Source organism: Ptychodera flava, unplaced genomic scaffold, assembly GCF_041260155.1.
Source record: "Ptychodera flava strain L36383 unplaced genomic scaffold, AS_Pfla_20210202 Scaffold_84__1_contigs__length_488627_pilon, whole genome shotgun sequence".
In the NCBI taxonomy this organism is placed as follows: domain Eukaryota; kingdom Metazoa; phylum Hemichordata; class Enteropneusta; family Ptychoderidae; genus Ptychodera; species Ptychodera flava.
The window spans coordinates 82,501-100,212 of NW_027248406.1; the positions used below are offsets into that span (position 1 = coordinate 82,501).

General features: G+C 36.3%; 2 protein-coding genes across 4 annotated transcripts in view; both read right to left on the reverse strand.

Annotated features, from left to right (window-relative positions):
- Positions 1–2,375, reverse strand: part of LOC139129015 (uncharacterized) — a 12,005-nt gene extending 9,630 nt beyond the window's left edge. Inside the window, exon 1 of one of the 3 annotated variants that reach the window (XM_070694692.1) lies at positions 2,246–2,375. The gene's annotated coding sequence lies outside the window, so the exon portion shown is untranslated. The remainder of the gene's footprint in view (positions 1–2,245) is intronic. The other 2 variants (XM_070694690.1, XM_070694691.1) reach the window with 2 other exon arrangements.
- Positions 2,376–4,178: 1,803 nt separating this feature from the next.
- LOC139129017 (uncharacterized) lies at positions 4,179–17,282 on the reverse strand. Its single transcript, XM_070694695.1, has 8 exons — positions 16,957–17,282; positions 14,292–14,364; positions 13,563–13,660; positions 12,616–12,708; positions 12,092–12,151; positions 11,465–11,551; positions 6,798–7,067; positions 4,179–5,454 (listed from the first exon to the last, which is right to left on the reverse strand). The coding sequence occupies exons 1-8, from the start codon at positions 17,029–17,031 to the stop codon at positions 5,167–5,169; spliced, it is 1,044 nt and encodes a 347-aa protein (XP_070550796.1). The 5' UTR covers positions 17,032–17,282; the 3' UTR covers positions 4,179–5,166.
- Between the last annotated feature and the right edge of the window lie 430 nt (positions 17,283–17,712).

Sequence of the window (17,712 nt, forward strand, 5' to 3'; positions counted from 1 at the left end):
AAAGTAAAGTTTTGTGTTCAACTTTGGTGTACATGTATTTGTGATTCACGAAAGCACTGCTCGCAAGATTGAGGTTAAAGTTAAACGTAGTTGGCCTTGGTAGCGATCGTGCCGTTTAGAATTCAAACTTAACGATCAAATTAGATTGACCTTTCATTATTTATTTCAAACGCTCAAAGCAGTGCATAGTTTTCTTACTTCAGGTAAAGGGCGACGAATTCGGACGCGCACACGCTTTAGAACGTTTCTGCGCAGAATTTAACTCCATCCTGCCGCAAATGGGTTATTTTGTAGCGCATGTATTTGACATCACCTGTCATTGTTGAAATTGCGCTTTTACCTAATTTTTTGACCCAGTGTCTTAGAAATACATGTGACCTATAACCTTGTCATATTTTGACCCCCTAGGAGCTGGTTTTTATTCAATATGAGCGCAAAATTAACATTTCTCTCCCATTTATATGGCGCAATTTACCCATTCACCTGGAGATATTGTAAAAAGTAGCGTGGTGACACACCTTTTATAAAAATGTAAACTAAATGGTATTATGTCAGGAGTTTATTCGCCAAGTTTGGTCAAAATGACACCATTCAAAGCGACAGGAAGAAAGTTCGAAAATTATGTAGTGATATAATTTCGATATCGTCATTTTGTAATCGATACTTATGTTAAATTACTTCACAAACATCATAAAAACTATATATTCGATAGATATGGATCTTAAGTCTTGGTATTTATTAAAATTAACTCATTTGCTAAGCGTTTTATAATTGCTTTCTTTAGTTTAAGTGAATTATATCATTTTATTTATTTCTAACGACGCCATTTTAACGTCTGTTTCCATGGAAACGAGCGTGGTGACCCCCATTTTTTATTTCATTTTGCACTTGCACAACTTCCAAGAATATTTGTGTAAAGTTTCAAGAAAATGACACCACAACTTAATTTTGACGTAATTCGTAGTACTTCACCTTAAGGTAGATCGTGCCTCGGGGACAGATATTCGGACTCTCAAACTTTTACAATTCTTTTCTGGTATACCACTTGTGGGTGTTCATTTTAAAGCTCTTTGTATACAAAAACTTTTCTGCGGCTTAGTTTTTCGTAAATCGAAAAGTTTATTTTTCTTCATAGAGTTAACACAGGAATGGCGGCCATTTTGAATTTTAAATATCGCAAAATGTTGGGTAATTTGTTCCGCTAGTTCCAAGATTTGCACGGTGACCCCTGATTTTTATCGTTGGGGATGTCGTATCAATATTTAAACATGCTGGAACTAATCTGCGGTTGAAATCGCGTCATTTTCATCAAAATTACTACAATTGATTGGTTGGCTGCAGGATTTGAGGGTGAGCAAAGAGTACTAGAAATCAAATTTACGCATGACGTAACATCTTTGACTTTTTTATATTTTTAAAAAAGGCGTGTGTTGAACGGTCAAATAAAACCATGACGCTGTACTCCACAGTAGCTCTGGACTTGATTGGCATGACCATTTATGTTAATTTCATTTGTGAGAATACATGGTAAATCCGTTTAAATTGACCGTGCATTGCGGGTTTTGACTTCCTTCGCCATATGAGAATTGATGTGAATGACGGCTAGAGAGTAGAGTACTACTCACGTTCTTGTTTCTGCTTTGCGTTTCTTTTATATGATGAGTCGGACAAATTTAATGGCTGTTTCACTTTCCGTCAAACATTTACTGTCATGCTAACTGCGTATGATGCCATTTCCACTCAGAAAATACCGTGCCAGATGAAAGTCAGAAAAATGTGATTTCCATTTCAGAGCGCCAGTGCATTACCAGTTGGAGAAACCACGGTCCCTCTATCTGGAGGCACCGTGTAGAAACTGACCGTGGCCGATTAACAGCGCCACAGCCAAGTTGACGATGATGCATTAAACATACCATAAACTGCCGAAATGCAATCATTTATAACGATTTGAATCGCTGAGAACATAAAACAATTCTTACAGCCTAAAATTACAATCAAGAAATCGTGAGTTCAAGTTGGAAACAAGTATTATGCTCTCAGCTCTGACAACTGAGAAACTATGGGTCCCCCTAGTAGTTGACCGACGGAAGTGAGCGATTGAAAAGTCGACGCCATTTTGGCCCCGTGGCCATCAAATATTCATATTTTTTTGTCCTTCAAGTGCACATTAACAAGTTTACAAAACTTTACCTAACCCTATACCAACTCACGCGTTATAACTTTAGATATAAGCCGACGGACTCACCTTAGAGCGAGATATTAGAAAGTCTTTCGTTCCCCTATAAGTACTTCGATAGAAAAAATAAATGGCTGGTCCTGGCATGTTCAAAATATTTTTCACCGTAAGTACAATGCTACCAAAGCGTAACGTATTTACATATTTTCAATAGTGCCATTACAAAGAAGTTTTGAAAAGAGGAATATCATGTTCAACCTTCCAAAGTTATACAATGACTAACATTGTGTATAAAACATCGCTATGAAAACATATTATAATTCAACTCTTCATATGTCCAAACAACCAGACGTGATTTTTTCCTCGCTCATTCCTTTGACTAAAGAGACTCGCAGTTCACACTGTTGCCTTCCTTAAGTTGATGAGTGTGGCAAAAGTCAGTGATCACTGTATATTATCAGTCAATGCATGCGACGAGGCTGGTTTCCAAACAGCGCCCTCATCATTGGGCCCTCGGATTGTGAGAAGCCATAATGTTTATGTATTTCATATGTTTTAGCATATTTGTTATACTGTATTGTCCCTATATTAGTGCTTTTGGTATTTATTTTTACAACTTGTCTCTTTTAAGCACGTTGGTTTGACTACATGCATGCTCCGTCGACGACAACTGGGCGTTGGGCTATTTAAAATATGGCGTTAGAGTGTAAAATAATCCCTCGTATTGGTTCTAGAATGTAACGATAGTGACACATCGTCCTTGTTTAGCTATCCGTCAAGTTATGTAACGACACGTAATGAATGTAGATCAAATTTGCTCGAACTTAATTTGAATTTCACTTCATATTTGTTAATCAACGTAACAATAACCACCGGCTGTACATGGTGATGTTTACGGGGGGGTATTTCTCGCTTAAACCACGGCCCCTTTTGTGAGGGACCGTGCTAAAACCAACGTGAAGCAGACTGCTACAGTGCATATCAATAATTGCTTTTAAGGTTTATCTAAAATATAGCCGCATCGTCTTCTTTACAGAGTTACAGAGGCATTCAGTTCGCAAAGTTCGGGGACGATTAACGGACGTCCAAGCGTGTATGGAAATAAAAAAAACTGCAGTACCGTATACCGGTGTAATCAGAAGAGACGAGGAAAAAGAAAGAAAGTTCTGCAGTACTTGAACTTTGCCGGCAGTTTCCGACAAATAGCCCGAAGAGGACAACTTTAAAAGAGTGAAATGGGCTGAAATATGCAACTATTTCTTTTTTCATTATTCGTGCGTCAAATGGTTACTCAGATATTATTCAGATATTATTCCTCCTTGCTCTGACCTGATGATCAGAACGACACGAGGACGCAAACGATAAACATTTATGACGTCTGTTAATATGATATTACCGGGTAACGTGGTCACGTGACGCACCGCCACGGGGACAGATAGTCGGACTCTCAAATTTCTACAATTCTTTTCTGATGTACCACTTATGAAGGCTCATTTTAAAGCTCTTGGAAAAAAAGAAAACTTTCACAGTCTTAGGTGTTCGAAAATCCAAAATTCAATTTCCCCAAACAATGGCGGCCCATATCGCAAAATGTTGGGTAATTTGTTTCCCTAGTTCCAAACTTTGCACTGCGACCCCATATTTTTATTGTTGATTTGGTAAGAGAATGGTTGAAAGTACCATTGAGGAAAGTTTGAGCAAAAGTTTAAATCCTTTCACTTTCGAGGCGCATACTAACTTAAAATAAAACCAATCTTACACTATGAAAGCAAGACCATGGCGCACTGCTGTCATTCGGTGTGTTAGACAACGCCGTGGCCGAAGACAGTATGCCGTGGATGAACGTACAAATTCCGACCTTGACCCATTGGTCTCTGAGATGTAAATTCAAGAAAATAATTTAGACTTGTCACACAATTTTATCCATAGTGATGGGACATCGGCCATAATTGCACAATTATGTCGCTTTATTTTTACCGTTTACCGTGGAAAGGACACAGAAATTTTCTCTGGAAAATGTATGACGCGAAAAAGAAGCTAATTCTAAGACAGTCAACACTCAAAATGTTGTTGTTAGTCTACGAGGTGCCGGGCCAGCGAAAGCAAACGTGAATTTGTGTAAAGTAACGAATTTCAAAGTTCAGCGAACAGAATCAACAATAATTTTACCCATTATTTTTTTCAGGCATATCGGTTTAATTTGGGCGTTCCAGTAAAACAGAATAACATGGCGATAAAAAGACCTTGGCTTATAATGGTGTGCATTTCAAATGTATTTAATCAAAATTCCTCGAACACAAATTAACGCGTATCAACGAGCGTGACTATCAACCTGCTAATGTTAGGTTTAGCGGTTATAAATCTTGTGAAAATATCTGACATATTTGAATATAATTTATGTACTTTGTTATATTGTTCTCTTAAATCGTTCAGTTATCGTGCACACATGATTACTTAAATAGTATAGGCAAATTTTCAATGCATGCATATGCCAGGAATAACGGTCACAATTTACCATAGAGGGCGCACCGCCAACATCCCGAAATGGTTCAGGAGGCTTAGCGTCATATTAATAATCACTTGGTGACCGAGTTCAATGCTCTATCATCTATGCACCCAAAACTACAATTTACCTAATTATTACCTATGATAAATACTTAATTATAAATGTTTACGATACTGTTGTACCGAACACAGAAAACCATATTTGATATGTAGCCGTGTCCCACATTTTATGTAATACAACCTCTGTCCGGTTTAAGCTTACGCTCTTTCTTCAGTCATGGCCATCACAGCCATTTTGAGGCTACGGAATTCGCGCTTGTCTTTTCGGTAGACTTACTTCCCAGCATTAGGAATCATCTCGCGAGAATTTACATCATCAATGTATGCGTTTCTACGAGTCTACCCGTCCCCGAACGAATGGATTCATTTGGTTGCTCCATGTCGCAAGGTATCGCGGAGCCATAATCTCGCGAGATTTGTCATTGTCATTGACTTCCTTGTTGTGCGTTCATACTTTTGTTGCACCTATCACAGCCAGCGACGATTCCGGTGTCGGAGGTCTTGGCGGCGAGACCGTAGCGCTTGGGATGCCGATGATTCTGCGGAGGCGGCCGTGGCGGCGGTGTCATCGGGAGTCGGCGTCGTCGCGATGCGGACAGCGAACTTGCACCTCGTGGTGGGGGCGATGGTTTCGCTGATTTCGTCGGCTGTTGTTGTTGCTCCGTAGTGGCATGGGGCACTTCAGATTTTTGAGGTTCAACTAACACCGACTCCTATGCATTAAGAAAAACATGTATACCATTAGTCGGTAAACACATGTACGGTGTACATGTCAATACGAGAGAAACGGTCAGCGTATAGATACAATCGAAAGTTGCACATCGTCATCTATTTTGTAAATTGGACGTTTCTTGCAAAATCTACTCAAGCAAAGCCAAGCTGATAAGTTCTGTAGTTGGAGAAGAATTTTCAAGTTGCTCTCAACTCAAGTTTTGTCTTAACACAATAATCTCCGGCATACGTTTTGTAGTTTTGAGGGAAATTGCACATCGTAATTATTGCCTGTATAGTGTTATGGTGGAATCTGTGACCTGTATTATTAACAGGGTGACAGGTAAAAACTTGCTTTTTTCATTCATATCAACAGAAAATCACTGACACATTTACAATACCTGCCGAGGAATGCGAAAAGTTATCAGTAGTCACTGACGGACGATAATTAAGTTGACAAAGCCCCATTAGCTGCATCTTTTTGCATTTTGCATACCAGAAAAATATCACCCGACCATTAGAGAGGTGTCTTAGCAAATTTCACCCTTTGTATTCTTGGTGGTGGATTTGGTCGATAAATTCAGGTGCTTACGCGTGTTTTTATGGCGGTCACATTTGAGTTGCAACTCAAAAATTATTGCGTTGTTAAAGTTTAAATTGTGCTTTCGTCGCCAACGTTTGAAAGACTTTCCGTGATCACATTTTGGTAAGCATTTTCCACATAAGTTGAGCTTGATTTCAAACCTTATCGAAAAACATGCAAAAAGATAAACAGATATTCAATAATCAATCACGAACAGATAGATTAAATATGCATCTAAAGGAGGGACGGTCGTTCTACTAGCATAGAAAAATTTGCTGTATCATTTGCCAACGAAAATGCTACAGTATTCCAGACTCCCTTCAGTAACACGAGAGTATGTATTCGTTTGCTAAAGTCGAACTAAATCGTAAAATTCACTTTTGCTTAATACAAAAACAGTTAAAAGAAAAAAGATAGCATCTGAGACTTGGCTCGGAGAGTTCGAAAAGTGCAGTTAGTTCGGAGAGCAACAAAATTCAAATTTAAGTAAATATTCGCAAACCATTCACCTCTGCTTTCTGGTAAACAGACACTGGTTGGCTATCGAAAGTAATGGGTCGGAGATATAAAATGGTTTGAATATTGAAATTTTTGAACTGTTTCCGACGTACAGCTAAAGGTTTTTGCCCGATGTTTTCCTTTTTATAGACAAAATTTTGTCATGGAAGCCTTACATAACACCATGGACCATGATAACACCAAAGAGGGTTGGCACAATTATCTTAGCGTCAAAGGAAAGAGCCCGCCCTTTCACATTGTTACCGTTTGTGTTTCTCTCTGTTTTGTCATATCTTCGACCAAGGGACCTTTAACGGAAACAGCTGATTCCATTTCGGTCCGGGCAAGCTCTTTTTCGTCCGGAAAGACCGCATTTTCCTGTCCTTCGATCTGCTCATTCTTTGACTTCTTGCTAGGATATTTCTTTTTGTAGCCAGGGAGGCCGCCAGTCTTCAAATCAGCACCATATGGGGACCAGTCATCCTCGTCCGGGCAAGACGTAGCCTCGTCCATCTCAACGTCAAAATTCCCGAGCTGTTCATGTTAACGAGATGTTAGTATTAACGGACTCGAATCTTCATTAAACACTTGAACAATTCTGTACTATTTAGCTTTTGAAAAAAACATCTTGCTGGTAAAGTGAGTTTAAGGGCTTCCCTGTTCTATATGTACGTCTCACTAATGGATTCTTTAACTATGATTGTAGAGGGCCCTATCATGAACAATGCTTTTTACAGAGCACTAATGTCTACCACATTTCCATCTCTGTTTGCGATAAAGACGTTATCGTGACCCTCTTTATCTATGTACGTCGGTTGTGTTCACTTCTAATGTCGTTTCAGGTTGCCAAGATCCTACCAGTGTTTCAGCACCTTTCGGCATGTGCACAGCTTTTTAATGTAATGCACATATGAGTTTAATCTTGAGCGGCAGAATGACTGGAACATTGACACTACATATTGTGAGAAAGATATCTCTAATGGTTATGAAACATTATGTTTCGATAGGGTATCACTCTTGCTGGATGCAAAATTGTTATCTTCACAAAAATAGTCCCCATCTCCTGATTCATCGTTTAAAAGTTAGACATAGCTTGGTAAGTTACATGTCACTAGATCGCTGATCTTTCGACAATGACATAGGTTATAATATTGACGTTGCGTTTGGCCATTGTTGGTCAAGGCGACGTACATGAAGTGCACAAAGTACTGGCATTATTCAGGCTCGATGAGCAGACTTCGATTTGGATTTTCATACTTACAAGCAAGCAAGCAAGCAAGCAAGCAAGCAAACAAACAAAGTAAATAAAATCAAAATATTCATAAAGAAATAAATGCGTATTATTGCATTCATACAAACATACATAAATGAAAGAATGTAGATAAATAAATATATAGATGAATAAAAAATAAAAAAATCTATGAATAATAAACAAATAAACAAAATAAATAAATGCTACTTTTGACGTCATGTTTTCATCATTGCCGCCTTGAACTGATTTTCCCCTCGCTGATCTGCTGGCGTTTCTAAATCTAAAATATCCACACATATTACAAACATGTAATAGTCATTTAACAAAGGGGTTACACTGAATTGTACAATAATAAAACAATAGGAATGCAGCGAATCACAATTAAACCTTTATTTGCGAAAATGCAATGCAAAAACAGTTATCCGATATTACTACATTATCCATATATCACTACATTTGTACATACAGTTTGGTAATAAAATACACTCTAAAATACTGATACTGGTCTACAAAAATACTGCTCCAAGACTATGCTATCATTGTTGGGTAAACAATCTTAAAGGGACGATAATCCAGGCTGGACAGTTGCCTGTATGTTACGTTCACTTTTTGTGTATCACGCACAAGCTATGTAGATATAAAGTTACAGTTCTGTCTGTGTGAACAAACGTCTGAGTGACTGCATCTATTCAACTCACTGTTTATCTGTGCGTCTAATAAAAAAACTGGTACTATTAGGCGTCTGCCTGCGTGTGTTGTATTAATTTTTGTCTACCAGGAGTGTTGTCAAAAGACTCGATTCTTTTTATCTCATTACGTTATCTACACAACGTTTGCGTGCGGCACAAAAAGTAAACGTAACATATAGGCAACTGTCAAGCTTCGATGATCTTTGCTGTAATGTATATTCAGCAAGAATTGTTATTGAACGAGCAAAAAGTTGTCTACAGTCAATTTTCTTCTATGACCGAGACTGACTCGCTACAGGGGATAAAATTGGAACAAAGTAAAGCCTTTAATATGTAAATCATTATCAAATAATTATAAAGATATATTACTCATATATACTAAGGCGTGAATAATTAAAAACTGGACTGCTATTATAATATTATACTTGAGGTAATTTCATTAAACCATTTCTTACTTTTCTATTATACACCTACCTATCCTGAGATACGCCTGAGATTTGTATGTCGTACTATTACAAAATGACAATGCTATATCATACTTGAAGTTATGTTTTTTGATATCAATTTCACTTTTTATTGAACAGATACCTACCCTTAGATAACACCTGATATATATATATATATATATATATATATATATATATATATATATATATATATATATATATATATATATATATATATATATATATATATATATATCCTTCTTATGGGGGCCACTCGCCTAATTCGTACAATCATAGTCGGAAACTGAGCAAGGTTTAAGCACAGACAGACGGTACAGAAAACTAGGTTTCTCTAGGGTCTATGGTTTAAGCTAACATCATCTTTTATCCCATTTGACGTTGCCCATGACCCTTAAAGTTTTACAAAATGTGTGCTGTAAACTAAGACTCTCATTTTGCTCTCAATATATATCCTTCAAGTTGTCTCCCTGTCTGCGTCTCGCTGTCTCAACAAGCCGACAAGTCCACACAAAAAGTTAAAAACTAGCCAGAGCATCTCCCACACTCTTGAATAATATATGAATTACATATATATTTCTTAATTTAGAAATCCCTCTTTGTATGCATGCTATGAAAGCCAAGACAACTTAAGAGGGTGGCCTGTGAGCGTTCTTAAACATTTTTATCATTTAATGCATTTCAAAATGTAACAATAAGGGTTTTTCATCGGAGATTATTAGATCACATAGCAGCAGCATTTTGCAAAGACATAGTCATGTTATGTTATGAATACAGCAGTATGAAGGGCAGCAGCTATGTATGTCTGTCTGTCAGTTTGTCTATCTTCTGAGTTTTTCTGTATGTATGTATGTATGTATGTATGTATGTATGTATGTATGTATGTATGTATGTATGTATGTATGTATGTATGTATGTATGTATGTATGTATGTATGTATGTATGTATGTATGTATGTATGTATGTATGTATGTATGTATGTATGTATGTATGTATGTATGTATGTATGTATGTATGTATGTATGTATGTATGTATGTATGTATGTATGTATGTATGTATGTATGTATGTATGTATGTATGTATGTATGTAAAGTAAAGTAAAGTAAGCCTTTATTGAAATCGTATCCCAGTTGGGATCTTGATCATAAAGTACAATAAAGGTTTTGCAAAAACAACAATGAAAGAGTATATATAATATATATATATATATATAAATATAAATATCTATACATGAGGTCAACATGTTAAAGGTTCATAAATATGTATGTATGTATGTATGTATGTATGTATGTATGTATGTATGTATGTATGTATGTATGTATGTATGTATGTATGTATGTATGTATGTATGTATGTATGTATATGTATGTATGTATGTATGTATGTATGTATGTATGTATGTATGTATGTATGTATGTATGTATGTATGTATGTATGTAGTAAAGTAAAGTAAAGTAAAGTAAGCCTTTATTGAAATCGTATCCCAGTTGGGATCTTGATCATAAAGTACAATAAAGGTTTTGCAAAAACAACAATGAAAGAGTATATATAATATATATATATATAAATATAAATATCTATACATGAGGTCAACATGTTAAAGGTTCATAAATATGTATGTATGTATGTATGTATGTATGTATGTATGTATGTATGTATGTATGTATGTATGTATGTATGTATGTGTATGTATGTATGTATGTATGTATGTATGTATGTATGTATGTATGTATGTATGTATGTATGTATGTATGTATGTATGTATGTATGTATGTATGTATGTATGTATGTATGTATGTATGTATGTATGTATGTATGTATGTATGTATGTATGTATGTATGTATCTATCTATCTATATATCTATATGTGTATGTATATATCTATGTATATACATGTGTACATTTCCATTTCGATTATTTATCGCTAGGGATTTACCACTAAGGCATTTTACAACGCAATCAGTAGAGGAAGATAGCAGTGGTTTGCTCTGAATAATGTTACATACATGTAAAAATAAACTCTTTTAAAAAATTAAAAATAATGAAAACCTTGAGCTAAATATAGACTTGATTATTGTGCAGCGTGATGACAGTGCATATAAAGCAGATACTTATAAGATGTGATGGTGGCCAACAGCAGATATGGAACACAGATAAATAGTGCCATTACGCAATATGCTGTACAGGCTGAACATTGGAGGTTTCCTAAAAGAAAGAAGACGCAAGATAGATACATTGTAATTTTCAAATACAGCAGAGGAAGCCAACAAGGTGCCGTTAAGATAGCTCAGCAAGAGCAAGGTCAGAGGTTGTGCAAAGCTTTGGTACGTGTTAACTTAAGCATAGCAAAGCAAAGGCATACAGATTCGGCAAGATCATCCAAATGGCAATTTTACACTAATTAGATGCATATGAATGGAACGAAAGGTTAACACATTCAACAAGTCTAAAGTATTTGTTCCCTGTTTGTGTCACTAGCTGTATGTTGAGAGTAAGCAGCGAGAGTATATTATAGAGTGTCTTACCGCTTGTCGTTTGTCTTCAACAGCCGCTGTTTTATTCAGTTCAGTTGTTCTTTGATACTCGGATAATATTATGATAAAAATTGGAATCTAAGTGAAAATGAATAAAGTTTATGAAGTCAGTATATGATGTATATAAATTAGTGAATACATAAATACCTACATAAATAAATTGAATCGATAAATAATAGAAAATAAAGAAATACATAAATACCTACATACATACAGTACATGCATAATATATAAATGAATTAAAAATTGATAATAAATAGATAGATAGATAGATAGACAAATAGATAAAAAGATAGATAGATAAATAAATAATAAATAAATAAATAAATAAATAAATAAATAAATAAATAATAAATAAATAAATAAATAAATAAATAAATAAATAAATAAATAAATAAATAAAATTGTGCTATCATAATTTTTTTAACTCGGAAAGCTTTGTCTCCCCATATAAACAGACACTATATAATGAAATCTATATATAAAGTATATGCATGATAACTTGACCTTGTCAAGATATGTGTGCGTGTGAAGATTCACTGACATTTTCCATATGCAAAGCAGGGGAAACAGCAGAAAACGTTAGGGTAAGGCCCCTTTCAACAAACACTGACTTACGTTCATTAAGAATGTATAAACATAGAAGGCTATTTGCATAATTGCCTCAGTGTTTCCACCCTGCAACAGAAATAAAAATTAAAGTCTTACTAGTGTGTCGATATAAATTCGTGAGATTGTAAAGGCTTGATAAAACAGATACGGGGATGTAATATTAATGGGCGCGTTTTTCTTCGAACGATAACAATGAATTTATCATGGGAATGGAAGAGACAGATAATGAGAATCAAAATGTTTTCAGGCACGAAAGCACAAAAACGCAGCCGTGGGACGAAAACTTAGATTGTATATTTCTGTTCCTTGAGTTAATTTCATTTCAGCCCTTTTCGATCACTTCCCGTCCACCTAGCTACCTACTTACTCATAGCTGCCTATCCAGTTAGCCAGCAAATTACCTATACCTAGCTACCTATATAGTTAGTTACATGTAGCAAGCGAGCTACCTACACACATACATAGATAGATAGATACATAGATAGATACATTGATACATACAAAGATAGATAGATAGATAGGTAACTTACGTATATATGTATGATGTAGCCGATATGTGCAGTGTCCATCATCTCGTAGAAAATCAGGAAGATCAGATAGTTTATCAGCAAGGGACGCGTACCCTTTCATAGGAAAAGATATTAATAATAATTCATCATTTTTTGAACAACATTTTAAAAGGGAGTATAATAATGATGTGTGTACGATATTCTAGGGTAATCTTTTACCACCAAGGAGTAAAGAACCAAAAGAGATTGAGTGATTCACAGATCAGGTTCATTGAAGACCAGCTTTGTTGTGGAACTATAACCACTATTAAATTTGCAATCAATAGGGTTTGTGGAGTGTTTGCAAATGTTAAACGAAACAATAAATATAGGGTGGGAAACAGAAGAGATTTGTACCTATGAGTGCAATGTTGTCATTAATATACGAATAGGAAATTTATGTATTTTCATCTTCGTGTGATATTTTAACTCGAAATCGATTGAAGTATGCCTTCATCTAAATTCTTCCCATGCTTGTAATTGCAAATGCCGATGACATTGACCTCTACTCTTATTGATAGCGAGCCCCGCCCTTATTGCTGTTCTGTGCTCGTATACATGTACTCCAAAAATAGTCTGTTGAACCAGTTTAAACAAACAGCTGTTTTGTTTTTTTCGCAAACAAGACGTACATGTATCTGTTCTGTTACGATGTATGAATAGGTACACATCCATATTTATTAACTGAGAATGTTGTTGGATATGAGAAATTGGAACATTTTGAAGGGTTACTTCTAAATTTACCCTTATGAGGAGAGAAGGACCTTTTTAGTTGCTTTTTTTCTCCGCCGAAAATTCCTTTTATCTCACTCATCCTCAGTATTTAGAATAAGACAATTTCTTATTTCTCCAATATGCGGTCTAAAAATCTTGAGCAAAGTCTTATTTTTTTGCCAAAGTCACTTTTTGGCATTTGACACGTGACTTACTTTTTCAACGCCGACCATTAAAATACAAGAGTTGATGAAATATATGGAGTACACAAACATCATAGTAAACCATAGCTTGTACAATCTGTCGTAGTATTCTGCGTACAAAAGTAGACAAAATCAACAAAATATTTAGTCTCTGCGTAATATAACTACACAGTTCACATGATATATAACTCTTCATACATGTGCATCTAAGTCTGGGAAATATGATAATGTCATTTGAATGCATTTTGAAACATTGTTGTATCTCTTATAAATTATTCATTTATTCATTTATTTATCCATTAATGAAATTAGTTCTCTCACATACCGCCATGTTAAGAACATGTATAAATATAAGATAATTTACATGTGTTATTATCTATTCATATATTAAAAGTTTACCTTGGATATGACGATGTAGCTTTAATTACAATAAAGTAATTTACGCTCGAATGGTATTGGAAACTAATTTTTATACAGATGATTATTTGTTACAGGCGTCGACTTTGTCAAAAGTCTGAATACGATACAATTTCTACGCACTTCCCGTGGGATGTTGGAAAACTCTCTGTTGTTACTGATTATCTCAATAATTTTTTAAAACTCTCGGTGATGGAATTATTGATGGACAATTTTACGTCATGTGGCTTTGTTGCAAACATTTGTATCCTCGCTCTGTTTTGTAGCCACAAACTATCAATATTACATTAATATTTATTCTAGAAATGAAAATGTTAAGCTCACCATCTTCACTCTTTTTATTCAGTCGGATTGTTAGAGAATGCATATACCAGAACAAGTAGACGAAAGATAGCAGCTGAAAAAAAGCAAAAAATATACGTCTTATTACACCTCACGTGTTACTCGTTTACGGATCGTGATTGGCTTAGACTCATTCACGTGATGTACAACAAAAAGTCTTGTAACAAACCTCGTCCAGACTCCATGTTCTTTGTGGTACGCATCATTTTGACGCTGATATATGCAAAGCGCAAGTAATCGGTTGACATTTTCCAAAACTGTCAACCGGTTAACAGTTCGCCACAACTGTTGACTGGGGAAGTTTGAAAGTGCCGTCTACGCATGCGCTCATTACAGAACGCGTTAAGAAGATGTGTCGTCTGCGACCGAGGCGAGTGATGATAGCTGAGGAACTTCTCAATTTTTCGACGAGAAAATTGTATGGGATGTCACATATTGGCGGCCCTATTCGGGCAAATAGGCCTAGTACCAATGTCAGCCAATTGGGTCATAACAAGAAAGAGAATCATAAATTTGGTGCAGCTAAACTCTCAGATTCACTTGTATTGTCGTGTTTTTCTGTCATCCCCTGATAACACTCTTTTTCTTTCTTCAGGTACACGTTTTCCAAAGCAAAACCTAAAAACTCTATGATCGTTTAATGTAATATGTGATCGGTAAGAAACACATATAAAATCAATTGATCAGTACTTAGATAGTTACAGTAATGAATTGAAGAAGACATTCAACCAAATGTTTGTTAAAAATGTGCCAGATACATTGTATTTTAGTCAACTTTTATAAAAGGTCAACTGAGACGTAGACTCAATCATGATGAAGTATTAAGTAGATCATACACGTTTAAAAGTGACCTGGACGTTATTATAAGCCATAAAGGGCATTGGCACATCTTTGCCACACCTCAGTTGCAGGGCTGTCAGTCGCTCGGTCGACTCAAAACAAGGTTTCAAGGTAAAATGAAAAGATCAAATTGACTTCAGTATCTGCCAATGACCTGAGTGTTATCCCGTGTCACTGCGATCCAATCACAACACTATGTATATTTTGACGCACTATTCACGTTCAGAGTGTACCCGTACATTTGGCGGACGATGCCGCAAAGACCCCTACCCGCATGGTCGTTCTGTCACGATGCATAATAATGAGGCCACAAATTAATTAACCTCCGGGCGAATGAATATGACATAAAGGTAACAGCGGAGCGAGACATGACGATTGTTCGTTTAGTTTGAGCTGCTATAACGTTACAGGGAAACAGCCGTCGGAACTGCGCCTGTGCGAGTTTCTTGTTTACAAACGAGGTATCTCGTGCACGATATCTAGATGTACCTCATCATCATAGCTGCAACATTTAAATTATACAATGTAGATTATGACAGACATGTTTAACTTTCATCAATCACCATCGTACCTTGGGAGGGACCATGCTTAGATACAGTTTTTACATTGGTCGTGTGGGTCCCATACGACCTTTGAGCGCAGTTCCGACGACTGTATCCCTTTAAACAAAACAAGCAATAAGAAAATGCCAATAGAACTATATACATGTAAGTTTTCCCATTTTGGGCATGGGTACAAAATAACATTCCAATGCTATGTCAGCGATCTATGTATCGTCTTTCCGTCGTTTGCGGCTTAAAATTTTATGCAAGGCCTGAGTCGGTCGGAGGGATCCATTCGTTGATTTCTATGAACTATATAGTAACTGTAATTATTAGTCACCAAATATGGGGAACTAATTAACCCCCTATCACAATCAGTCGGGTTAAAGGACATTGAATAGCTCAGGATATGCCACTTCTCAACACATAATTCTGGACGATCGAAAAACGCGGGAAGTCAGGCCGTCATTCCACATAAATATAACAGCAACAATTTATTTGTTTATCACTCAATGAATTAAAAAGAGTCACTCATTGTAAAGATTTGGTCTTTTTGCAACTCGTGTCTCTATGTAAACGCGACCGAAATTTGTACGCGAGTGTCTATCACAACGTAACCGAACACGATTCAAAATACTATTACCAGAGCTGGAAAAGTTTTCAACAGTTAATTGAGATATTATTGTTGTTTGATCATCCGCGCAAAACACGGCGGAAATAAACTACCAGCTGACAGATTTAATAAGTTATTCTTGTCTACTTTGTTTACAACAATGAGAACCAACTCTCATTAATGCATAACCCCTCGTATAATCGGCCAATGAATGCCAAATAAATTGATTCATTATTACTGATGTCAAACGGTAGGAAAGCACGATGAAAACGAAAATACCTTTGCCGAAGAAAGTTGATGTCAGTAATTTAATCAACGCGGTCATGGATACAAAAATACTGGCGCAATAGTTTAACAAAACATTAATTATCAGTATTGTTTATTTTAAGAAAGACGAATGGCATTGATGTTCGTATCTTTCCGCTCGGGGAAATTTATTTATGGTGGAAAAAAACGATAAAATGACTTATAATTCAGTAGCTGCTGTTCATATATTTTTAGAATTTAATATCAATGAATACTTGCCGTGACATGCATTAAAAATTGGTGCAACAAAAACAAACAACAAACGTGCTTGTCAGCGATTGTTGTTTTTCAGTTGCCTTGCTCATTTGAAGCGGCCGAATATTTCGTTGAGCTAAGTGTCACTTACCGCCCCGTAGATGGCAACAGCGCGTGTGGCTTCCTTGGTGTTGTTCCAGCACAAAATACGCGTAACAATCGGCATCTTCAACGGTAAGAAGGAATCCGACTTTCCGATCAACCGAACGATTCGACCGTGGGACGCGAGCGACCAAGCCCCGCTCCACTCAGACCATTACCTGCCCAGTGACTCGATCACACCTAACCGAATGACAGAGAACTTCATCCGTTCAGTTTTTACATCTCATTTCCCTGTACCAATACACGGTGTCACCAAAAATCAACCCGGATAGAGGATGACCGACCAGCTGCTACCAGTCACATCAACGATACACAGCCCGGTCATTTTTGCTGCCGATACAAAATTAACCTCAGCATATTTCATTATTCATTAATGCACGCTGCATCATCTAGGGACCAATGCGATTGGAATATCGAGGGCGTAATCTACTTTGTGTTAATTTCATTACCTAAGTTCAATGATACCTGTTCTGCATTAAGCGTAATGTTTTAGTAAAATTTATATAAAAAAGTTGAATTGTACCATTTTAACAGTTGATCATACACCCCTGGAGACCGGATGACCCCCTTTGTGGCTATAATTATTCATAAACGGGTTGCACAGAATACAAATACGACAACCTTTGTCGTTTCCCGAGATCGACGAGGACGACCTTGCGTTTAGAGCCACTAATTATGATATTTGATTTGATGCGACGAACCTGATGACAGCTCGACAAACATACATTTGTCATAATTTCATGAC

Excerpts from the sequence above, each read along its gene's own strand:
- LOC139129017 (XM_070694695.1), bottom strand. The coding sequence starts at position 17,031 with ATGCCGATTGTTACGCGTATTTTGTGCTGGAACAACACCAAGGAAGCC. Across the intron at positions 14,365-16,956 it reads CTGTTGCCATCTACGGGGCG|CTGCTATCTTTCGTCTACTT; the intron begins GTAAGTGACACT and ends GCTTTTTTTCAG. Across the intron at positions 7,068-11,464 it reads TTGAAGACAAACGACAAGCG|CTCGGGAATTTTGACGTTGA; the intron begins GTAAGACACTCT and ends TAACATGAACAG.